The sequence below is a fragment of the Sturnus vulgaris genome, chromosome W (genome assembly GCF_052056855.1).
Source record: "Sturnus vulgaris isolate bStuVul1 chromosome W, bStuVul1.hap1, whole genome shotgun sequence".
Classification (NCBI taxonomy): Eukaryota; Metazoa; Chordata; class Aves; order Passeriformes; family Sturnidae; genus Sturnus; species Sturnus vulgaris.
Window position 1 is genome coordinate 41713851 of NC_142282.1, and position 25726 is coordinate 41739576.

Genomic DNA, 25726 nt, shown 5'->3' on the forward strand with positions numbered 1-25726 from the left:
CAGGGTCAAATGCTGGGTTAATATCTGTAGTCTCTGGAACAGGATCAGGCTCTGGGGTAACATCCCTAGCCTCTTGGATAGGATCAGGCTCTGGGGTAACATCCCTAGTCCCTGTGGTAGGTATCAGGATCGTTATCCAAGTCAATCTCCCCTTATCTCTGAATGTTAGATAGAACAGGTTTAACAGGGATATAAGCAACACTAGCCACAGTATAATGTCATTAGCATTTAAAGCGGATTGGAACCCCTGGAAGACTGGTGGGTTGAACTTCAAAAACCGTGTGATGGGTTGGGAGTAGATTTCACCTGCTGCCACTTCCTCACTGTAAGTACCATTATTGAAGTAGCCCCAGAAACACACACTTAGAGTGCGATAGCTCTGAATCCATGTGGCCATCTTCCAGAGAAAATTAAAAATCCATGAATTCCTCAACTGATCAACCCACAAAATGAACCGGATAATAGCCACGGTAACCTTGGTTATGAGACTCATGTTTAAAAAAGGCCTTGCAAATGGGAGAGATATAGCAGTGACCACATGGAGGCCAATCCAGGGTAAGCTGGACAGCATGGTGTCACCTACGACAAGGTTGGGTAATCCAAGAACTGTTATCCCCTTTTCTACCCCTCTCTCAATGCCCTCAGGCAATGCCTCACGTTCCGGGTGCCAAAATCTGTCTGGGTTTGAAAGACAGGTATGGTCTAAGGAAAGGCAAGACCCCCTTTCCTGTGATGCAGAGTGCAACCCCCCTCCCTTTTAATTATTTTAGGTCCAAATCAGAGGCCTTCAGGCAGGAGATGTGGGGATAAGAATAACAGTTCTTTACTGATACCTAACAAGGCAGAAAACAACAACAGCTATAAAAATTGACAACAGAACAGAAGAGTGTAACTCACTTCCAGTCCCATTTGGCCGCAGGCCATCTCCCTGTGCTCAGTTACCGGTGCTGTGGGGCAGGGCTGGTCCCGCGCAGTTGAAGAGGCCTGCAGCCCAGGGGTGAGAGGGATGTGGAAAGTGACTCCCTCCTCACGGTGTCGGTCATGGTGCTTGGAAGAGTGTCCGGAGGTAGTAGGGTCAGATGGGAGAGCAGCAGAGCGATGTCCAAAGGCAGGGAAAGTGGATCTCAGAGCTGGGGTGGCAGGGGAGATGCCAGATAGGAGCACGAGGAGTCGTCTCCCTCCACGGGCCAAACAAGAGAGTTTTCCAGCCCGCGTTTCCTTTTTCCCGTTTCATCCCCCCTCCCTCCACACACCTCCCTGGGAGAGAACATTACCTAAAGATGTAGCCAATTAGCATAAAAATGGGATAAATTCCACAGAAAGAAAAGGGAAGCATTCAACCTCCAGCAATGGAGTACACCACAGCGAAGGTGTGAGGAAGGGCGCTGCCCCAGCTTTTGCCCTGCTGTGCAACGGCTGTGAGCTACTTTTCCAAGCAGCAAGGGCACTGAGAAGTGAAAGGGATTGTGAAGGAGCCATTTGACTGCACGTGTGCTCTTCGCTGCACTGCGCTCGCAAACGGCTTCGTTTTCACCTTCTGCCGTCCGGACAGAGCTCAACTCCTGGGGTCAGTTTCAGCTCTGCCCAACAGCCTGTCCTCAGTTCTGGGGGCAAGCAAGCCCTGTTGCCTTGGCTCCTAGTGCAAAGCCCCTAGCGAGCTCTCACTCAGTGCAATGCACCCAGAAAGACGCTCTCGCTCGTCTTTCAAGGAGCCATTCTTAACAGCAGAAGCAGCAGAAGCACAAACTGGATGACGAGAAGGGACAATGTAGATCACGTCACTGTCCTGGCACATTTTCGTGTGCGATATGTCCCTCCAGGTCTTTGGTCCTTGCGAATCTCTATGTTCTGTGAGCGCTGCTACTTGCAGCTGAGAAGGACCGTGGAGCTCGCAGCGAATTCGGAGAGGGCTGAGCATGTAGTCAAGGAGCGAGAAGTGCCCCTGCAATGCGGTGTTAATACCAGCTTCCTCGCGTTGGGGGCGAGCTCTGGCCACAAGACCTTCTCGTCCTGGCAAGAGATCTCTATGAAAGGCGTAGGCGAAAAGCTTTCGTTTTCCATTCTAACTGCGAGAGAGGCAGACTGTTGCACGGAGCTCTGAAAACAAAGGTGCACGCTCGAGGTGGGCTTGGGCAGAAGCACTTGGCTGCTGGCACACTGCTGGCTGTGTGGCGCTGCCTAAGCGGCTTCTGGCAGCCGGGGACTGAAAGCGGCGCCAGGCGTGGGGAAAGGCGGTGAACGAAGCTGCACAAGTACCGTGCTTATGTGCACCACGTTACAGGCTACTAGGAGAGGAAGGTGGCTGCCTCTCGCTTGCCTTCCCAAGTGCCCTTAGCAGTCGAAAGGAGCAAGCTGAAGCACTGCTGCTTGTGCTGCTCCTTGGTTCCCTTGCAGCCCGCTGTGGAAACATTGGCGGTCACTTCTAGGCGCCGAGTTGCAGAGAGCACCACGGTAAATGCCGCGGAGAAGGGAAATACAGAGTGCAGCGAGGAGCTGGACGGGGCTTACGTGCAATAAGTAGAAGGTGAACCTAGGCACTGCCTCTTCAACCTGGCCCCCTCTGCTCTGGTAGCAACTTTTGCAAGTAAGGAAAAGGGGTTGCGAGTGTGTAGAATGCAGGGCAGCAAGACGCCGTGTGTTATGCGCCCTTTCAGGGCTGCTTGACAGAGGGCTACTTTAAGAATGCCTTCTTCTTCCTCGCGTCCTTCACTTCTCGCTCTAGCTGCGTGGAGTACACCACAGCAAAGGTGTGAGGAAGGGCACTGCCCCAGCTTTTGCCTAGGCCTGCCTGTGCTGCACCTTTAGCTGCACACCAAAACAATGGCATTTCTTACCCTCAAGTTAAAAAAGGCGTTACTGTAGCCTCAGGAATGGCAAGTGCCTCGCCATAACATAGAGAGACCACGCATGAGGGAGTCTTTAGAGGATTCCTCCCCCATGGTGCTGGTGTATTCTCATTCTCGTGCTGAACTGAAAAGGCCGGGCATGGTAAGTCCAGCCTGCCTTGTGCAAAGACGAGCACAAATGTGGGGCTACGATCCTCTGTTCCAGAGCTCTGCTTCCGGGTGTGTGGGCCGCCATGAGCCTGCACCAGCCGCCGAGGACACTGTGGATTGTGGATATGGCTGGTTCAGCTGCCCGACCCCCGTTGGTCTGACAGCTGCAGGAGTGGCGACTGAACAGCATCATCTGAAGGCCCCATGGGGGGCGGGGAGAGAACCAGGAGTGACCCTGAGCAACTCCAGAAGCTATATCCGTAGGGCCCGAAAGACCAGCGTTGGATTCGAGTTTCACGGGTAGGAGGCTGCTAAGCTGCTTGGAAAGCTGGAGCTCCTCTGCTCTAGGACAGTCTGGGAGAGCTGTGGGTGTCCAATGTGGAGAACAGAAGGCTCCAGGGAGACCTTCGAGCCCCTTGCAGTGCCTGCTGGGACTCCAAGATAGCTGGGGAGGGACTTTGGAAAAGGGTCTGGACTCGCAGGACAAGGGGGAATAGCTTCAAAATGCCAGAGGGCGGGGGTAAATGGGATATAGGATAGGAATTCTTCCTTGTGTGGGTGCTGAGGCCTGGCTCATGTTGCTCAAAGAGGCTGTGTGGGAGCCCCATGGCAGGAAGTGTCCAGGGCCAGGCTGGAGCGGACATGGAGCAACCTGGACTAGTGGAAAAGTGTCCCTGCCCACGTCAGGATGTGGGAAGTAGAGAATCTATCATCTCTAAGGTTGCTTCCAGTCCAAACCTTTCTGGGATTCTAGGATTCATGGAAGGCCCTTTTCCAAGTGAAGTGTTGTATCTCTTGGCTCCCAGCTTGTAGTTGCCAGTTCTTCTGTAAGCAGGCCTTGCCAAGCAGCTGTGATGAGCCATGGGTTCTCAATAGGACGACTGTGATATATTTGCAGAGAGGAAGGCTGCAGACAGATCTTCAAGGCCCAGGTAAAACAAGCAAAGGATTGAATAAAAGCCAAAGACTGGTTGTGTTAGTCAGTTTTCTGGCTGTTGAAATGGCCCCAGGTCATTTTCAACATTTCTAATTTGGATTTGTTTGAGTAAAAAATGAATGTGTTACCTCCAGCATAGGCTCTCCAATGCATCTCCATGTGCTCCCATCTCTTTGTTGTATATCAGGTTCTATTAACTGAAGACCAAATCATAACACAGTAGTAAAACATTTAGAGGTGTAGTTAGCCAGCTTCAGGAGTTTTCAACTCCACTATTGACTTTTCTGGTAACTGTAAGCAAGGCAACACAATCCAGTTACTCCACTTTTCCTCTCTGAGGAAAAGATGATCTTTTTTTTTCTCATTTTGAAAATAGCCTCGAATGAAGAGAGTTATGCATGTGGCATGTAGGATTCATTATATTACCTTTCTCTTCTGCTGTCTTTCGCGTACTAGGTTTTATTTTAAATTTTTTTTTGTGGCTGTTCTCCATTCAGTAGGTTTGAAAGAATTCTAATTGTTGAGATGATGGTTCTTTGAAGGCTCACTTAGCCCACCTTTTGGGTGAAGGAAAGAAGAAGACAAGGTCCTCTAAGAAGAGTAAAAAGCATACTTTAAAGAGACATTCAGAGATGTCTGCTGATGCCATGCAATTACCATGTAATCAGCAGAAATATGTTGGAAAAACACCTGTCAGTGACTTCACAAGAAAGCCACACTCAAGACAGGTAAAGAACAGAAGCATAAAACCCCAAAGGTATGAAATGGACAGATTTTCATTGGGAATGAGCAACTCCTGAATTCTTGGTTCTAGAACTAGGGGCTTGTAATAAATAGACTGTCTCCTTGCCAAACGTAAATTTGGTGTAATGAACTGCTCACTGCCTGTTGAATTGCAGGGCTAGTAGACTAATATTTGCCATGGCAGGCATATTGTATGGCTTTCCTGTTAAAAAGAAATTGGTTTTGCTCATAGCAATCTAGATATGTACCCAGTCTGACACCTATTTTTTAGGCTATATTTCCAAGTAAATGGCTTCCGTGATGATGCAGTAAGTTTATGTCATGAACAGGAATGAAGTGATTGCATGCATCCTTTTTTACCCTAAGCCAGCTGCTGAATAATGAGACAGAGACTCTCACTGACGCCAAGGAGAGCCCAAGCTTTTGGGAAAAGCCCTGGGCAGATAAACCCTATTTCCACATTTCTTGCGAGCGTCTCCTTCAAAATTCATGGGTTTGATCATCTTTTAGAACTGTTCTAGATGTCTTTGTAGTTTACATGTACTAAATGTAGCAGGTATTGCTTTCATGCCGTCCTAATAGATTTGAAGTTGGGATCTACTCAGGCTTCAATGTCTCAGAAGAAGCAACGTTGATTCTTTGAATTCTATTCTTGAGCATGAGAATGATACCGATGTAGTTAATGAATTAATTAAATTGAATTCACTTGAATGGGAAAATTGTCTTGTTCATGTTGCGTTTCCTAGATACATTGTAAATGGTACATCCCGTGACCCCTGCTGTGCCCTGTATCTTGGTCCCTTTCCCCTCCTGGGCACACAGAGCTGGCTGGGATCCAATTTCTCCCCGCCCCCCCTTTCCAGACCCTAGAAAAGGTCAGTACCCCCTGGCCTCGCTCTCTTCCCCCGCGCTCTTCTCCCGTTCTCTTCCCCCGTTCTCTTCCCCCTCTTTTCTCTCTCTTACCCCGCTCTTTTTCCCCCCACGCTCTTACCCGCGCTCTTCCCCCTCTCTTTTACCCCCACTTTTCCCTCTTCCCCCGCTCTTTTCTCCCTCTTTTCTCCCTTTTTCCTTTCCCTTTCTTCACTCACTACCCACGAGAAATAAACCTGTAACTTTATTAGGGGAAAGAGCCTCTTTTGATATCTTAACTACGTCCCTGAGGCTAGGGCCCAGGGGAATTTCACCCTAACACCCGAGCTAGACCAGAGGAAGGGTGAAAAACCCTATTTTGGGCCCGAGAAAAAGCTTTCAGTTCATGTAGATTTTAACTTGGGAAATTGATATTTGAGTTCTACTTTTCATTGTTGTTGCTTTTCTGTATTCTTTGATTGCACAGATAGCAGATGTACTGACCAAGTATTCTGTGAAACTGGAGGAAATGTCCTTCCTCTTGGCAGCTGATGTTCACAAGCTCATTAACGCTGAGGCCATGGTAAATGTTTTACCTGGGGCAAGATAGCAGTCTGAATATTCCTAGAATGTCTTTCTTTCCCCAAATGAAATTCATTTTTTCTGCCTATCAATCATTGAAATATAGAAGAAATTTCTACTTGGCAGGGTATTGGTTATCATTTGTGTTCTTTTCTCCCCTCATTTTCTGTAGAATAGACAATTTTTCGTTTCTTTTTGCATGTCGTATGCTGCTTCTACTTCTGGTTTTCTTTTTTAATACACAGAATGTAAAGAGAGCACTGCTGGATAATGAGAGGGCAACTGCCAAGCTACTCTTGAATCGAATGAAATCAGAGCTTGAGAAAGAAAAATGGCATCAACTGAAATGGCAAGGGAGAGTCAAGGACTGGAAGCTCATGCAAAAGAAGTGTGTAGTTCAGAGTTTCAGGTCAGAAATGTGGCAGTCTTCTTTTGGACAATGGGCAACACAAAGTGGCTAGTGTTCACTTTTGGTTTCTATCAAAGTAATACTTGATCATTTTTTCTTTCTACGTGATATCACGTATGATATCACATATATAATGTGATTCCATTCTACATATCTACATTCCATCTTGCAGAGAATTTATGGCAAGTGAAGAAATACAGTATCCCCCAACTGTGAATATGGAAATGGAAAAGTTGGTAAAGGAGCAGATGGTACTTGCATTTATTCATCACTGCTATGCTGCTATACTGTCAGATAGTCTGTTTATGATTCAACAATTCAATGGGACATCAAGTAAATAGCAAAGCAAAACTAACTACCGAATGCACTATACGGGCCAGAGATTAGCTTGGATCAAAACAGGTATTCTCCTAGCATTGTTTACAAACAAGTCAGCATGTGAAACAGAACGCACAATGTAGTTTGTGCCTTGTTTTGAGCATGCCTGGAAGAAGGAAATTCTGATTTCACATATGGGAAAAGAAATGTTGACATTTGAATGAGATTGTTCATACCCCAGAAAAGGTTGCTTTCAAAGGTTGTGGAAGTCCTGTTAGGAAACATGGCTTTACAAGTCCTTTCCACCAGGAGACAACAGCTGCAGAACATCTGGGTGTGCCAGTGTTGAGAGCACCAGCAAAGATCAAAGTGGAGAAGTTGGTGAACAATGGCAGTGGCCTGGGGGAGAGCAAGTGGGGTGCTGGCTGTGGGACCACGGGAGTCCTGACTGATTTAGGAGGCGTGTGATGGTCTGTGCCAGCAAGAGGAGTAGTGCTGTGGCCTTGGGACAGTGCAAATACTGGAATTCAGTGGGGTCACTGGGCAGGCTGAGTGTCTGAGCTGCTGGAGGGACCCAGTTTGCTCACATGTAAACATCCAGTCTCACTCCTGCCAGCCACAGAAAGGAGCAGGATGTGGCTGCTGGTGATGCCTGTCATGTATATGTAGTGTATATGTGTGCTATCCCAGCCTGCTGGGAACACTTCTTCTTTGTGACTGCTTGGGCTGAGGGAGAGAAAGCAGTGGTAGTTTCTGAGGTTTCGAGTTTGCTTGAGTTTCTCAGGCTGTTTCTGGAGCCACCCAGAGTTCTCTTCCTTGAAGCATTTCAATTCCTGGTAATTTTCAAAATTCAAACAGACACAGCCCTAAGCTAGTTGATCTGACTTCAGAGCTATGCTTACGCTGAGCTGTAGGATGATCTGATCTCCTGAGATGTCTTCCATCTCAGTTTATGACATGGTTCTTGTGAAAAGTAGGATCTTTTAGCCTGGAGAAGAGAGATTTCTGGAGAGTGTCTTGGTTTAATTTTGACTTTCCCGGCCAACGCACCAAATTAATGTCTTGAGTTTGAATTGCCAATTTGAATAAACTTATTTTTCTTGTTGTGAGACAGAACCAGGAGCAAAAGAGCAAGGCAGGCCTAAAACTTGAGAGTATAAAAGAAAATTTATTAACTACACAAACAAAAAGAGAGGAAAAAAAAATTTCAGAATAAGATTTTTTAGATCACTCCTTCCCTCCCTCTCCCAATCTTCATAACAACAAAACAAACATATAACAAATACTTCGGTCAATGCCCAATTTAGTCTTTCTCAGTTCACTTCTGGAGAGAGAAGCTTCTTCTTGTTGAAGTTGTAGGGATTTTTCCCACAAGAAGGAAAAAACCAGTTTTCTTGTGGTTTTATCTTTCACAATTTGCATCCGCCCGGGAACCTGCAACCGTGACGCTCCTCCCAACTCTACAACCGTCCCAAAGTTGTAGATGTGGGCCATGTCTGTCTCATGGGGTATTACTTTTAAGAATGAAATGTTCAACCGCAAAGATTCTCTCTGTCTCCTTTTTCTCTGCTCAGGCTTCATCTTCAGAAAACCAAAATCTCCTTCTTTTCTCAGGACAGAAATTCTCAACACAGGTGATCTTTAGTTAAATCATCTATTAAATGGAACATTTCCATCCCTCCATGTCTCTTTCCATGGTTTATAGGAATATTCAGTACATCAGTTCATTCCTACAATTTCACAAAAAGATTTTCAGCCATTTCAGCATCTTCTCATTCTCTTTCCATCTTAAAAACTTAGCTCTTTCATCACTGACTTCAGAAATATTCTTATTCCCTTTCATATTCAAAGGAAAGGCTGGAGGCTTTGCAAATCTTATCTGAGCACTAAAGAGTTAAAGTTTAACACAACTACAGGAGTTGGGCCAGGCTCAGGCTGTGCTGGGGGGGGCAGCCGAGGTGTTAATCAGCCTTTCTGGGGCTGGGCTGCAGCCCCACACTGCTCATGGCCACCTGGGCAGGCCCGGCCCTGCCGGCAGCAGCAAGAGTCGGCCTCCCCCACGCCAGAGCCGCAGGCCCGTGGAGGAGGAAGCCGTGAAGGTCTTATCACACAACTTTTTCTCCCCCCTGCCATCGGGTCCCCCTCGTTGGCAAACGGGGCCCAAGCGGCCTCCCGAGCCTCCCCCCCCCGCATGGGGGAGAGGGAAGCTCGGGTTGGTGCTACCTGCTCAGCCGCCGGAAGACAAAGAGGGTCAGTTCCGGATTACCTTCCTCAAAATGTGTGTTCACGGAGCGAACTAACTTTCTCTAATTGGCTGTTGCAGGTATCCCAACCCCCACAGAGGAAATTCCCTTAGGAAGAATTTATTCTGAGTTTCTTCTTCCTAAGCCAACCTATCACAAGAGACAGTATGGTGGCCTTTGAATATGTAAAGAGGGTATAAGACAAATGGAGAAAGACTTTTTCGGAAGGTTTGCAGAGGCAGGACAAGGGGCCATGCTTTCAAACTGAGACTAGGTTTAGATTGGCTAAAAAGAAAAGCTTTTCTACAATGAAGCTGGTGAGACACTCAAACGGGTGTTCCAGAGAAGTTGTGGATGCCCCATCATTGAGAGTGCTCCTTATCAGTTTGGCTAGTATTGAGCAATTTGATCTACTGCAAGATCTACCGGGCAAGGAAGTTGGACTAGATGATCTTTAATCACAGACTGTTGTATGATTCCATGAAAGACAGAATGCAATAAAGTTCATATTTCAGATTTTGGCGCAGACATATTTATTATTTCTCACTTTATGCATCATTGCAAGGAGAACTTGTTAGCTTCTGAAATGATGAGCTGAGATTGATTTCCTTCCTTAGTTTCATTTTCCCTGTTATTCCTTTACTCTTGGACTTTTTTTTCCACTTGATTTCCTCTTTTAGTAAACTGCCCTATAGCATCACTTTGCTCCCCACCTGGCTTTTTTTTTCAATGCCACCTTTTCACTAGTTCGTTTTGGGCCTTTGCTGCTTGAAGTCCAGCTACCTCCTTGTCTGAGCATTATGGAGCTTTCTTTACAGCTTCATCACTATGCAAAAAGGCATAAATTACTGTGTTCCATCTCACATACCATCAAGTATCACACTAATATTCCCTCTGCTGAATAGCTGGTTGGCTTACATAGACCAGCCAAATACCAGGAAATCCAGATGGCAGCAAGAATCTTGTAGACTACTCCCGCTGTTCGTTGAAATTCTGGAGAAGTCACGTGAGGTATCACATTCTCTTGAAAGAAGTGTATATCATCTCAGACATTCTAGAATGGGCTATTCATATTGTCATGAGTTTCTGGCTAGACTTTTTAGTATGCAAATTCAAATTCAAATGATCTGAAATGATAGAACTTCAAGAAATTTTTTTTCCCAGAATCGAAGTATGATGGAGTTACATAGGGAGAATCTTAATCTTAGTTATTCTATTCCATCTCACATCATGGCTGGGGGCAGGGAGAAGGGAGTATCTTTGGGGGACAGTGGGTTCCGGTGTACTCAGTAAGCGAGGCAGAGGAGCCATCAGGTATTGTTTATTTTTTTGGGGGGGAGGAGGATTCATGTGAACTCATCCTTTCTTGTACCCTGACACTAGTATTGTTGCTAAAATTGTTTGTTTTCTCATCCAAGTGACAAAATCAGCACACTTAATGAGGGATGAAGAGGGAGCAGCGACCTCAGAACAGGAGGAAGAAGAAGCAGAGCCTGCTGTCCTCCAGAAGAAAAAAACACTACCAGCCAACTTTGCATCATCTGTGAACTTCCTGGGCGTGTACTCTATCCCCTTGTCCAGATCACTGATAAAGATATTAAACAGGACTGGGCCCAAGACTGAGCCTTGGGGACCAGCTGGATGAACTCTATTTCCCACCACTCTGTGGGCCTGGCCATCACCCAGTTTGTCACCCAGCAAACAGCCCACCCATCCAAACCATAAGCAGACAGTTTCCTCGGGAGAATGATGTGAGACTCATCGCAAAAAGGATCAGGGAGATGCCTAGGAACAGTCTCAGGTGAACCCAGGAGACTATAGTGGAGGACTATTCAGTTTTCCAACCAATTTGCTTAAAAAAATCTACAAAACCGTAATAAAAAAACAAACAAACAAACAAACAAAAAAGTAGACCGAACAAACACACAAAAAAACCCAAACAATAATCCACAAAGAGACAAAAAAAACCTGAAAAAAGCACTCAAAAAAACCCACCCAAAACTGAGAAAAAACCCCAAACCCAACACATCAAAAATCAGGGTGAAGGTTTCTAGTAACTTTAGAAATAAGAAAACAAAACAAAACAAAAAAAAACAGAAAGTCACATTTCCAAAGGTGCTGTCCCAACCTCTTCTCTCAGCAGGGAGGACATCCTGAAGTGGAGCCAGATGGAAGAAAGTGGGACAGGGCAGCACCTCGGCCATTGTCACAGGACTGCCCTGTGGCTGCCCCATTGCCAAAACCTGGACACATAAATCAAACACAGGTATGCACATGTGCTTAGACAGAGCAAAAATATATTTGTCTGAAAAGAATACTGGTCCATTTATATCACTGGAAAGAGCATAATGCCTCGTCTCAGCTTTCTTTTCAGTCATTACAAATGTTTCGAAAATATAGGTGTGCAGAAAATGGAAATATCCAAGATCAACATGAGGACCAATAACAAAGATTCCATTTTTGAAACTGCATTGGGAATCCTCTGCAGAAATTGACTCAGAGCTCTAAGATTTATAAAAAAGACCAAGAGTATTGGAGTCAATACAACACAGTGTCTGGAGGCTTCAGCTGGTTGCCTTGATTTCTCAAATATGATGGAGGAAGCACCTTAGCAACTACAGCTGCCAGTTCTCTCAGGGCCCTGACATGCCTCTGGGTGGGTCCCATGGACTTGCATGTTCAGGTTCCTCAAGTGGTCTGAAAGCTGACCTGCTACAGTGGCTTAGAATCAAGTCCACCAGTCCAATAACCTGACAGATGTGGAAATAGTGACTGGCAGTAAAAATTGAGACCAACACTTGTTGAGTGCCTCAGCCTTCTCCTTGTCTGTTGTCACTAGTCCTGTCTGGCTTATAGGGGTGGGGGGGAATAAGGGAGGTGTGATAGGTTTCTTTTCATCTTCCTTTTCCCACTGAAATACCCGTAGGTGCCTTTATTATTCTTATTTTTGGCATGCTTTTCCAAATTCAACTTCAACTGAGCCTTAGCTCTATTGATCCCATCCTCACACACTCATGTCTTACCACTGTATTTTTCCCATGATTTGTCTCACTGTGTATTGTCTGCATATTACCTTCTTGCATCACATCTATTAATTTTCAATAACCTTCTGGCTTTAACTTGTTTTCAAAAAAAAACCTTTTGAACCTTTTCACCTCAGAAATTCACCTGGGAAACCCAAAATCCCCCAAATTCACCCCGAAGTCCTCTTTGGGAAGCCCAGCACTCACCTGGCAACTCCCAGAATTCCACAAATTCACCCCAAAATTCATGGGGGACCCCCAAATTCCAGGGCTTCGCCTCAAAATCCCACCTGCAACCCCCAAAATCCCTCAAATCACCCCCAAGACTCAGTCCCAACACCTCCCAAATTCACCCCAAAATCTCTCCAATCCCCCTCCAAACCCATCCAGATACCCCAAATCCATCAAATTCACTCCAAGACCCAGCTGGGACTCCCAAAAATTTCCAAAATTCCCTGGAAAATCCACCTGCATCCCCCCAAATTCATCCCAAAATTCTCCCATGACTCCCAAATGCTCACCTGGATACCCCAAAATTGACAGAATTCAGCCCAAAATCCACCTGGCATCCCCAAAAATCACCTGAGAACGCTAAAATTCACATGTATACCCTAAAATTCACCAAATTCCCCCCAAAATTCCCCTGAGATCCCTAGAATTCCACAAATTCCCCCTAAAATTCAACTGGGACTCCCCTCATTCTACAAATTCACCACAGTCCTCGGGTACAATGCAAAAATGTGTATTCTATCACAATCTGTTAAAATGTGGGAGGGGTGGTGTTCCTTATCTCTGTGGGTGATATCCTCTGTTGATGTATTGGGAATCCAAATCGCCCTGGGATTCTGGAAATAATTACAAACTGGCCTGAAGGTGAGAGTTTTGGATTGTCTTCTGAAGAAGAAGAGGAGCAAGTGGCACGTGCTGAGGAAGCCCCACCATATAATGAGCTACCGGAGACTGAAAGACGATATGCCCTCTTCACTGATGGTTCCTGCCGAATTGTAGGCACTAACCGGAAATGGAAAGCTGCAGTATGGCGCCCCACACGACAAGTTGCACAAGCTACCGAGGGACAAGGTGGATCGAGTCAGGTCGCAGAGCTAAAAGCTGTCCAGTTGGCTTTGGATATTGCTGAACGAGAGAAGTGGCCAAGGCTTTATCTCTACATTGACTCATGGATGGTAGCTAATGCTCTGTGGGGATGGCTGGAAAGCTGGAAAAAGGCCAAGTGGCAGCGCAGAGGGAAACCCATCTGGGCAGCTGAGATTTGGCAGGACATTGCTGCCCGAGTAGAGAAATTGACCATAAAGGTTCAACACGTGGATGCACATGTACCCAAAAGCCGGGCTAATGAAGAACATCACAACAAAGAGCAGGTGGACCGAGCTGCCAAAGTGAAAGTATCACAGGTAGATCTAGACTGGCAGCACAAGGGAGAATCATTCCTAGCTCGTTGCGCCCATGATGCCTCTGGTCATCAGGGGAGAGATGCAATATACCGATGGGCCCGTGACCGAGGGGTGGACCTTACCATGGACAGCATCTCACAGGTCATCCACGACTGCGAGACCTGTATTGCAATCAAACAGGCCAAGCGGGTGAAGCCTCTGTGGTACGGTGGACGATGGTCAAAGTACAGGTATGGGGAAGCCTGGCAAACTGACTACATCACCCTTTCCCAAACCCACCAGGGCAAGCACTACGTACTGAGCATGGTGGAAGCAACTACAGGATGGTTAGAAACCTACCCTGTGCATCATGTCACGACCAGGAACACCATCTTGGGCCTAGAAAAACAAGTCCTTTGGAGGCATGGTACCCCCGAGGGAATTGAATCAGACAAGGGAACCCATTTCAGAAAGGCCTTATCAACACCTGGGCCAAAGAACATGGTATTGAATGGATATATCATATCCCTTACCACGCGCCAGCTGCCGGGAAAGTTGAATGGTCTAATGGACTCCTTAAGACTACTTTGAAAGCACTAAGTGGTGGAACCTTCAGAATTTGGGAAATGAACTTGGCCAAAGCCACCTGGATGGTTAACACCCAAGGGTCCATCAATCGAGCCGGTCCTGCCCACTCTGAACCCCTGCACACAGTGGATGGGGACAAGGTCCCTGTGGCACACATGAAAGGTATTTTAGGAAAGGCTGTTTGGATTAATCCCACCACAGGCAAAGGCAAACCAATCCGTGGGATTGTTTTTGCTCAAGGACCTGGTTGCACTTGGTGGGTAATGCAGAAAGATGGGGAAACCCTTTGTGTACAGCAAGGAGACCTAATTTTTAGAGAGAACTGTATGTAAGGTTTCATTTTGTATCATATATCTGTAACAGGGTATTGGTTTGGGTATGATGTAGATGGTAATAGAATAAGGGGTGGATTATGTCCTGGGGTACAATGCAAAAATGTGTATTCTATCACCATCTGTTAAAATGTGGGAGGGGTCGTGATCCTTATCTCTGTGGGAGATATCCCCTGCTGATGTGCCATCTGATAAGATCAGGGGGATGGTCATCGTTATCTTTTCACAACCCATCCTTCCTCCAGAAGATATATTCTGTTAATGGGCCATTAAGTCCTATTGTGTGACTGATAAGATTACATCATCCCACTGGGAGATGCTCCAGCCAGGGGGAGGAGCCAAACATTTCCTACCTAGATAAAAACTGAGATTTGGAACACCAAGGCAGTCCTTTCCACTGGATCCCAGAGGAAAGTCGGACCTTTTTCCACATCATCGCTGCATCTTCGGAGGAAAACTGCACCTTCTACAGGAGCACAGCTTCAACTGAACCACATCTGTCATCCAGGAGGACTGCAGCCACCATTTATACGGACTGCTACCAACACCCTGACTGACAGGGTTTCAGGTTGTATTTCTGACTTTGTTGCTGGTTTTTCTTCTATATTATTGCACGTATTTTATTTTTTCTCTTTTCTCCGATAAAATTGTATTACTGACTTGGAGTGTTGCACTGGTTTTACTTTCAAACCAACACAACCCCAAACCTCGTTACCCGTGATCCCCCAAAATTCCACAAATTCTCCCCCAAAATCAATCTGGGACCCCTCAAAACTCACCTGGATCTCCCTAAATCCCCCCCCCCCCCGCCCCCCAATTCACCTGGGAACCCCCAAATCCCCAGAATTCAACCCAAAATTCACCTGGGACCCCAAAAACCTCCAAATTCGCTCCAAAATGATTGGCAACGTTACACACTCCATTTTCCCACAAAAGGATCTAGAGCCCTGTGCGCTTCGTATACAAACTAAACGGAAAATACCTTTCTATTCATTCTCAGCAAAAAGACTTCCTATTCCTCCTTCTTTTGGACAAAACTGCCTTCACTTTCAAAATTATTCTCTTGCTCACTTACATGCATAATGCTTAGTCCCTGTTCTGCATACTCATTTTCTTCACTTTTACAAGGAATCCTCTCCTCATCTTCTTCTTCCTCTGCTTCTTCCTTTTCCTGTGCCTAGATCACGTTTCTCTGTTAGATTTGTTTCTCCAACTGATTTTTGACAAATGTCCCTATCTTGTGGCACAGCTCACTCGAGAGAGGTGATTGTCCTGCTCTGTTCTGGGCTGGGACTGCGCTCTCTTCAAGCCCTGGGGGCAATTTTGGATGCCACAACGTCAGAAAGACCTCAGGCTATTGGAGAAATGTCCAAAGGAGGGACACAGAGATAGCGAAGAGGCTGGAGGGGAAGCCATACAAAGAGTGGCTGAGGGCATTTGGTTCAGCTGCAGAGAGGAAACTGAGCTCACACCTCACTTGGCACCTCTCAGCTTCTCTCAAGGGCAGCACTGGGACAGCTTTGCTCTCTGCCCTCTGCGACCAGGGACAGGAGCCAAGGGAATGCCAGGAGCTGTGTCAGGGGACGATTAGGCTGGCTATCAGGGAAAGGTTTTTTTCCTCAGAGGCTGGTCAGGCACAGAATAGGTTCTCCAGGCAATGGGCACAGCCCCAAGGCTGCCAGAGATCCAGGAGTGTTTGGCCAATGCTCTCAAGGATGCAGAGGGTGGGACTGTTGGAGTGTCTGTGCAGGGCCAGGAGTTGGACTTTGATGATCCCTAGGGGTCCCTTCCGACTCAGGAAACTCTTACCATTTTCCCCTCTTTCCTCTCCTTGCACAATGCTCTCAGCTTACTGTTCCACCGTATGTTCCACTTCCGAAACCTCCGCTACTTCTTTCCAGTTCAAGCACAGTTCTACTGGTTACAATCCAAAGATATACAGATTGAAAAACAACCAAAAATAAAGACCTGTTTGGAATGTCGTGGTCTTATTTGGATCTCGGACTATGAAGTCCATTGTGCCTTGCAAGTTCTAAAAGCAAAACAACAACAAAAACCACCCACCACACCATTTTAACATAGGGATTTGCTTTCTTCTAAGAAATCCATATCCCTTGTCAGAATGGATCTATTTCAGTAAGAGATCATCTTGAATAGATCACTTACTATCTAAAGAACCTGGAACACTCAAATCCATAATGATAAGCCTGTTACCTTGTCGTTTTCTGTTCCAAAGGCAAATGAATTTGCTCAAGTGCCGTTTGTAAAAAGGAGAGTTCAAAGTGTGGCTCTGAGAAATGCTTTGGTTTCCCTCTCCTATCTGTATCAAAAGCACTTTCTTCAATGGCTGAAACAATACTTGATATAGTCTAAATTTTAAAGGTCATGAAAATTTTCTCAAAAGTGGAATATTAATATAGCCGTCAGGTTTTAAACCAACAGGAATTTTTGTTTTACCTTTTTGAAGATTTCCTTCACACTAAAATGCTGGCTGACGGATACCTAGAAGAATTCAATTCCCACAAAATGCTTCCGGGTAAGCCATTACGTCATCCATTACAATTTGCTTCAGTGTCCCGTTCCTGTCCAATTGAAGGTCCCTGTTTAAGAGACTCAAGTAAGGAGAGGAATAAAATTAAATATGACTACAGTGCCTTTAAATCTAAATCGAACTTCCTGATCAATCTCATAAAACCTTTAGGCTAAATGTTTCCATTGATCTGTTTCTACTGAACACAATCACATCCTGGCTTGTTACATGTTATTTCATTACAAAGAACGAAATTCACAGAAGTTAAAATATTTCCAAAGAAGCATTTGACATCCTTCCTTTTGGATGGGGAACCATTCCAACACTGTTGGCGGCCTAGTAGGAGCTCTGGCTCTGCAGTCTGTCTATAGAAAACTACCTTAGTTATGTTAAAGGTCTGTTCAAGGTTACCGTGTCTTTGGTGTGACTATAGGAGAAAAACAAAATCATAAATTTTCTCGTTGAGATAAGCAAGAACAAAGGAAAAGACATCTGGGGAAGCAAGATCCTGTTTAGTTGACATACCATGTCCACTTCAAAGAGTATCTTACGCAATAACTAGACTGTAGAAAGATAGATCTTAGATGAACCAATAGAATTACTATTAACATATATACGTCTTTTGTGTAACCAATCGTACTCTTTGTAACAAACTCTAAGTAACCACTGAAAACGTATAAAAATCATCTCTTTGTTAAAAATAAAGACTCTGATCTCTGCATTCATATTGAGTGCGTGTTATTGATTCCTGTTCTCCAGCATGAAAACCCCAGCATCTTGGTGACCCCCACGTGATGATCCGAAGGGGCCAGATTGCTTAACAGTCGGACTTTTATGTGGAGGGTCTCTGTGCGTGCCACCTATGGGAACGTTGACTTCCCGCAGCGGTTGTGACCGGGCTTCCGAGAGAGGCGCGAGTGGCCACTGTCGACTAGTGAGTTGGAGCCTTAGACGGCTGTAAAGAATTTGCGGGATCGGAAACACAGTATCAGCTATCGAGAAGGCTACTGTTGATGCCTTAATGAAACTTGCCCAAAAGTAAGGAGAGACTGTTGATCGGTCTTCACTCGTGAATTTTCTGTATTGGGCTAAACATCGTGTTTTTTTAAAAGACTCTACCGATGTTTTTAAAGAGACTACTTGGCAAGAAGTCGGGGCAGATTTGTGGGAAGCTATACAAGCTGGGAATAAGGAGGTAAAATCCTTAGCTCCTACACACTGGCAGCTGCCCATGTTAATTGAACAAATGGGTGCTGAAATTGAGCTGGAACTCACAGCACAGACCATGGTCACTGCCGTAGCTGGTAAACTCACCCAAGAGTCTGCTACTGTCCCACCCGCGTACGTGTCAGCCCCTGCGGCCCATGGCCCCTATGATGATTTAATACCACCCTGGGACCCTACCGATGATCATAATGTGCCTTCCTTTGCACCCCCGGAACCTACGGCACCCTCTGCACCCTCGGTACCTACGGCACCCCCAGTAACAATGAGCGTAGCGCCCGCTAATCCCACTAATACTGACCCCGTGTTACATCTGCCCTCACCTCCCACTTTCGACCCAGCGACTGTGCCTCTTCCCGAAGAAACAGGAATGGACACGGACGATTTACAGTCCACACTGCAAAAGCAGACAGAAACCATGCTTGAACTGTTAGGTGAAATGAAGCGGCTTGATAAGGGTTCCAAAAGTAAAACGATTCGGGAAGCATATAAAAAGGCCCATAACGCCATTCTCTCCAGCCTCAAAACTTTAGAGGAAAATTCTTTTTCTGCACCGAATACTTCTACATCTCAACGCCGACAGAACATTATCAATTTGGTTAAGGCGGGGGAGTGGGATATGCCTACTGCAAATCAATTTCTAACATCTAAAGGTTTACCCCCAATAATGCTTTCCGAAATTGAAAACACAAATGTTTCTCATTCTACAGAAAAGGAAGGGACGGGATTGTTAACTACCTTTAATGACTCTTTTCAGCGTTGGTGGAACAAAGGAGGCTCGGGAGGCTCGGGAGGCTCGGGGAGTTCGGGAGGCTCAGGGAAAGGTCCTGACAAAACTTCCATCCCCAAAGACCCTTCTTTTGACCTGAATAAGAGGTGGAAAGGAGTGGTAACAAATGCTGAGTTGACGGGAGATTTTCAGTTTGTCTCAGCTCCGGTGGTGCGAGGAACTGGTGGTAATAATGCTTGGCAGCCCTTAGACTGGCAAATGATAGCAAGGGTTCAAAAATCTGTAATGGACTATGGTGTTGATAATCGCTTGGTAAGGCGGCAAGTAGAAGCATTGCTAAAATATCAAGAACTCGTCCCTGCCGACCTTAAGGCTATGTTTGAGCTTATACTAGGACCTACTAGTTATATGTTATTTTTAGCAAAGTGGCAACAAAGATTGGAGCTTAAACAATTAGATAATGTCAATTTGCCGCAAGGTGATCCTCTACGCTTTGCCACGCTAGATATGCTTATGGGAAATGGTCAATTCATCGATCCACAAAGACAGGCAATGTTAGGGGCTCGCATTTTAGCTCAAAGCAAGTCTGCTGCTTTAGAAGCTTTTAACAACTTGCCCCAAGTAGGTAAGCCTGGACAACCTTATTTACATATTCAGCAAAAGGAAGATGAATCCTTTTTGTCTTTTGTGGACAGGATTACAGAAGGAGTAGAGGTAGCACCAGATGTCCCTCCTGATATGAAAGATACTTTAGTAAAAGAAATAGCTATGCAAAATGCAAATGCCACCTGCAAGCGATTATTAGCAGCATTACCAGCTCGTATGACAATAATACAAATGATTGAACAATGTTCACGAGCCCCTTTAGAAATTGAAAAGGACAAAGCTCGAATTCATGCTGCTGCTTTAGCTGCAGCCATTACTCAAGCACACAAGCAAGGGAACGGGGACAAAGGCCCTCCCAATACATGCTATAATTGCGGTCATACCGGACATATTAGAAAGCATTGTCCTTCAAGTTTGGCAAAACAACAACAAAATAACAATACGAACCTCACATCTACATCATTTGTCGGCACTTGCCACCGATGTGAAAAGTTTGGCCACAAGGCAAATGAATGCCGATCCAAATTTAAAAAGGATGGGACACCGTTGGCGGGAAACGAGATGAGCCGCAAGGGGGGGGCGGCGAACAAAAAGAACCCCTCAGTAGCCATGGCTGTCTCTACAACATGCTCCCCGCCACAAAAAGGAGCGCTAGAGTCTATTTGGTAACTAGAGACTCCGTGACTATTTTTGATGATTCTGTTACCGTCATCGATAGTACTACCAAAGGTCCACTAGGTGGCGGTATGGCCGCATTATTGCTAGGGAGATCGTCGGCCACTTTAGACAGCATTTTCGTTTTACCTGGTGTAATTGATGCTGATTATAGTGGTATTATCAGAATAGTAGTGAAAGTCTTTTCCCCACCAATGTTCATTCCACAAGGTAGTGTAATTGCTCAACTTGTTCCTTTTCTTCCCCAGGTTCCAACAGCTACTAATTCACAAAGATCTGGTGGTTTTGGTAGTACCGGACCCTTAATTGCCTTTGCTCAAGTCATGACTAGTGATAGACCGACCCAGCAAGTAACCGTAAAATTGTATTCTGATAATATCGATGATTCCAAAATGCTTGAACATTCAATGATGCTAGACACTGGGTCAGACGTCACCATAATACCACTAATTGCTTGGCCTCAGCAGTGGCCCACTACACTCTTAAATGAGCAAATCTTAGGAGTTGCTGGAACCACCCGTACTTTACAAAGTTAGGAATTCGTAGAAATTACTGATAAAGAGGGAAACAAGGCTGTAGTAAAACCTTATGTACTAGACACTCCTCTTTGGATCCTTGGTAGAGACACGCTTAGTCAATGGAATGTCATTTTAACCAACCAACATTTTCAGGGGCGGCCACTGAGCCGATAGGTGCTCGACCCACTATACAACTAACATGGAAATCTGACCAACCAGTATGGGTGGCTCAGTGGCCCATCACTAAAGATAAATTAGAGCATCTCCATTCATTAGTACAAGAACAATTAGCCTTTGGTCATTTACAACTTTCTATGAGTCCCTGGAATACCCCCGTTTTTGTTATACAAAAAAAGTCGGGAAAATGGAGATTTTTACATGACTTAAGGGCAGTCAATAATCAAATGCACTCTTTAGGAATTCTGCAACCAGGTTTGCCATCGCCAGCTGGTTTACCAAAAAACTATCACCTGTTTATTATTGATATCAAAGATTGCTTTTTTAGCATTCTGTTGCACCCTGAAGATACCAAACGATTTGCATTTAGTGTGCCCTCCATTAATCACAGTGCACCTATGAAAAGATATGAGTGGGTGGTACTCCCTCAAGGTATGAAAAATAGTCCTACAATTTGTCAATGGTTTGTAGACCAAGCCTTACATCAATGGAGACTTAATAATCCAAATTTTCTAACATATCATTATATGGATGACATTTTAGTCGCAAGTGAATTTCCATTACCCCACTTAAAACAAAAGGAATTATTGCTAGAATTAGAAAAGTGGGGATTGAAAGTGGCAGAAAAAAAGGTGCAATTCTCCGACCCTTGGTCTTACTTGGGCTTTAAAATAACACAAGCTCGCTTTGTGCCTCAAAAGGTAACTTTACATGCAAATATTGAAACAGTCAATGATGTGCAAAAGCTTCTAGGAGACATTCAAAGCATATGTGCATGGGCAGGTATTTCAAATCAAGACTTAGATCCTTTAAGAAAATTGTTACAAGGTTCAAAGGACATTAATGATAAAAGGTGACGTTTCTTCCACCCGCTGCCCACCTCACCTGGGCTACCGGCTAGCTCCGGGAAGCCTACGTCAGTGAGTGGCCCCTCCCCGGCACCACTCTGGGAGCCGCAGAAGGGGTGTAGCAACAGCTACGCCTGGGCGAGTCGTCAGGGAGGGATAAAGAGTCGCAGGAGAGACCTTTTACGGTTCTGGGGGAAGGGATTTATTGAAGTAAAAGGTAACAAGTCCGGAGGTTAGGAGGGGGAACCGCAAAAGGCAGTTAGAATGGGTTCAACACAGGCCTAAGTACAGGGGAGGAGCAAGGGGAAGGCACAAAACTCTGGCCAATAACGGTTAACGGGGGGAGGTACAGAGGGTGGGGAAAGGGGTACATTGAGCCAATAAGGCAAACCGAGGGTGGGGATACATACAATATAACCAATCATGAATACAAGAGGGAATGCTTGACACAGAAACTTCTAGAACAAAGGGAGGGGCTACAAAGGATTGACATCCCGTGGGGCAGGGTTTAGGGTGAAGGACAGGGAAGGTTCCAGATAAAGGGGAGGGGTTTAGGATGACTGACTAGGACAAGGGCGGGAAAGGGAAAAACCATTATGCACTTAACTTAGGGGAAAGAAACTTGGATGAACCATCAACACAGAAGGAAAATTAACATTAAAAAACATAACACATCAAAAAGGGAATTAACCCAAGAAGGGAAACAGGCACTACAAATAATTGCTAAAAAGTTGCATTGTACAACTGCTTTTAGGTTTGATCCTACCATACCAATAAACCTTTATATCATTAACTACCCTGCTGAACAAATTGCTATAATTCGGCAGGAATCATTCAAGACTTTCTTCTTATTGGAATGGGTGTTTTTAGCATGTAGCCCCACTTCCTCTGTTACAAGACATATTGATCATTTAGGATCCTTAATTCTGAAAGCACGCCAATGAGTGCGTACTGTTTTTGGAGTTGATGCATCTTCTCTTTATGTGCCCATAAATAATTTGTCTCTTTGCACTGAATGGCAATCACTATTGTATACATTCGCTACAGCCACTATTGGCTTAGAACTTGACAATCATTATCCGTCACATGCCTTGTTTTCCACTAACCTCCCACTAAAAGGTCAAACATTGCGAAACTCTAAGCCAGTTCCCAATGCGATCACTGTTTTTACTGATGCCAGTGGAAGGACCAAAAGGTTCGGATATGCAATATGGAAAAATGGCAACTGGGATGTCGTAGTTTACCAACATCCGGAAGGATCAGTACAATTACTTGAACTCAAGGCTGTAACCTTAGCTTTTCAACACTTTGACTTTCAAGAAATTAATCTCGTTAGCGATTTCTTGTATGTTGCCTCTATCTTGGAAAGAATTGAGGACGCATTAATAGGTCGAATCTCAAACTCCTTAATTTATCATGAACTCGTTCTTCTAGTAAATGTAATTAATATCAGGCACCATGCCTTTTTCTCAACACATATCCGCAGCCATCTCAATCTACCAGGGTTTTTATCAGAAGGAAACGCCAAAATTGACCAAATCGTATCCTCACCAGCCATTGGACTCAGTAATTTTGACCTTGCCGTTGCCTCTCATGCCTTTTTTCACCAGTCAGCATTAAGCCTACAGAAGGAATTCCATCTAACAAAACGAGAGGCACGAGGTATCATAGCATGTTGTCCTCATTGTGCAAAACTACCCCCAATCCAGTTACAAGGAGTGAACCCTCGTGGTCTCCACCCTAGAACATTGTTTCAATCAGATGTCACAATCGTGCCATCATTTGGACGCTTTAAACATGTACATGTCACTGTTGATACCTGTAGCAGACTAGTATGGGCAACGCCTACGATAAACGCCAAAAGTAAGGCAACCTGCAGACACTGGTTAGAAGTTTTTGCAGTGCTTGGTGTCCCACAACAAATAAAAACAGATAACGGTCCTAATTATGTTAGTTCTACTTCACGTGAGTTCCTACGTAGATGGAACATTACCCATGTCACAGGAGTACCTCACAATAGTACTGGGCAAGCTATTGTAGAACGCAAACATCAAGACCTTAAACGCCTTTTCTCTGCTTTACAAAGGGAGGGGAATATCACCCTCTCTCCACAAGAAATCGTAGCAAAAACATTGTATGTCCACAATTGGAAAATGTGGATGGAACGCCCTGAGCTAAAAACCCAAAGGTTGCCCATTACACTGCATTTTTGCAAGGATGAATCTTTGACTGTTCATAAGATACAAGTATCTGTATGGGAACCCCAATCACAACAATGGACTGGTCCCCACCAATTATTGACATGGGGACGGGGTTATGCTTGTGTATTAACAGGTGCTAAACCTAATTGGATCCCAGCCAAATGGGTCAAGCCTTGGATATCAAAGATTGAGGAAACTGGAGAAGACACGGAGCCAAATTCAACGGTGGACGAATAGAGTGCAAGATCTCATCCCGATCCTAATCATTACTCTCAAGGAACCAATAAGAACACACCCTAATATCCCAGACTTTCCAGATGTGATTGATTTGCGTAGACTAGTATAGAAATATCTTAGGTCTAGAATACAAGAAGTATTATTTCCTCGTTGCGGTTGTGTAGTATGGAAATTAGGAACTTTCTTATGTGGAAATTGTAAAAGGGAGTATAACTCCAGTGATATTTATACTTGCTTTTTGGGATGTAATGAATGTCAGGAACGCCAATCAGTAAGACCTTTAGAATCACTTAGAAAGTGGTTAAAACTGCCTGACTTAACTGTTAGTGAAGCTATAAGCCTATTTGAATCAATAGAAGAAAGGAATTTAGCATTGTATGCGTGGTATATTTTAAATTATACAAAGCTAGTTGAGACTGCTTGGTGTACTATTATTATATCTAGCCAATATACTGTTGCCTGCAAAATCCATAGCAATAATGATGCTAATTAAGCTACTAACACTATGTTTGACTCTTACCCAGTGCTTTTCGCAATCAATCAACCTCCCTCAAGAGAACTTCTGGATCGCTTGGGCCAGCAAAACTGGTAACACAAATTTTTGTTTACATCTTAGTGCAGCCACTGACCCATTTAAAACTTGCCTCATTGGGTCACCGGTACAACCACAAGAAATCACTATAGCCCCCCCTATCAATTGCTCAGAAGTAAAAACAACAGTCACTGCCTGGAAAAAATATTCAAATCTCTAAATACAACCCTGCCATGGGATCCTCAAGAGTTAAATTTACTAGACAGCCAAAAAGCAAATCACTCCGGATGTGTGTATTTTGGGCAGACTAGTTGGAACATTAACGAATCTAAAAAACAAGTCTGGCTAACCCCTCGTAAGTTTTACAATAGTAGTGAACATTGTGGATCATCCCCCTATGGGTGGGGTTCAGGTCATATTCACTTAGACATTTCTAAGCCCCTTTCCCTACCTCAAGGTCTATATTTAATCTGTGGAGATAGAGCCTGGCAAGGAATACCTAGCGTGCTGGACAGCTAAACAGGCCAATGTCACTACACAAGTTCTGTCCCAAATGGCTCAAGATATGAGTAGTCTCTGACAAGCTATTCTTCAAAACAGAGCAGCTATTGATTACCTTTTGTTGGCCCAAAGTAAAGGCTGTGAAGATTTTGAAGGAATGTGTTGTTTTAACTTGTCCGATCATAGTGATTCAATCCATCAGCAGCTAGAATGGCTTCAAGATCACGCTAAGAAGATTACTGTCAATCACAACCCCCTTGATGACGGGTTAATGTCTTTTGAGATTTCTGCATGGGTAAAAGATATCCTTAAGATAGGAATTATTATTGTACTAATTGTAGTAACTGTGTTATGTATGGGACCTTGCATCATCCAGTGTTTTTCCTTTCAAATTCGACGTATGGCCAATGCTATTTTTGAAAAGAAAGGGGGAGATGTTGGCGGCCTAGTAGGAGCTCTGGCTCTGCAGCCGGTCTATAGAAAACTACCTTAGTTATGTTAAAGGTCTGTTCAAGGTTACCGTGTCCTTGGCGTG

At 44.8% G+C, this 25726-nt stretch overlaps 1 protein-coding gene across 1 annotated transcript in view; it reads left to right on the forward strand.

The window, feature by feature from the left end:
• The window catches only part of LOC148220191 (endogenous retrovirus group K member 8 Gag polyprotein-like), a 141437-nt gene extending 121266 nt beyond the window's left edge, over positions 1 to 20171 (forward strand). The window contains exon 2 of the mRNA XM_088155795.1: positions 18940 to 20171. Within this exon, the coding sequence (XP_088011921.1) occupies positions 18940 to 20171 (1232 nt within the window). The remainder of the gene's footprint in view (positions 1 to 18939) is intronic.
• Positions 20172 to 25726: the final 5555 nt, after the last annotated feature.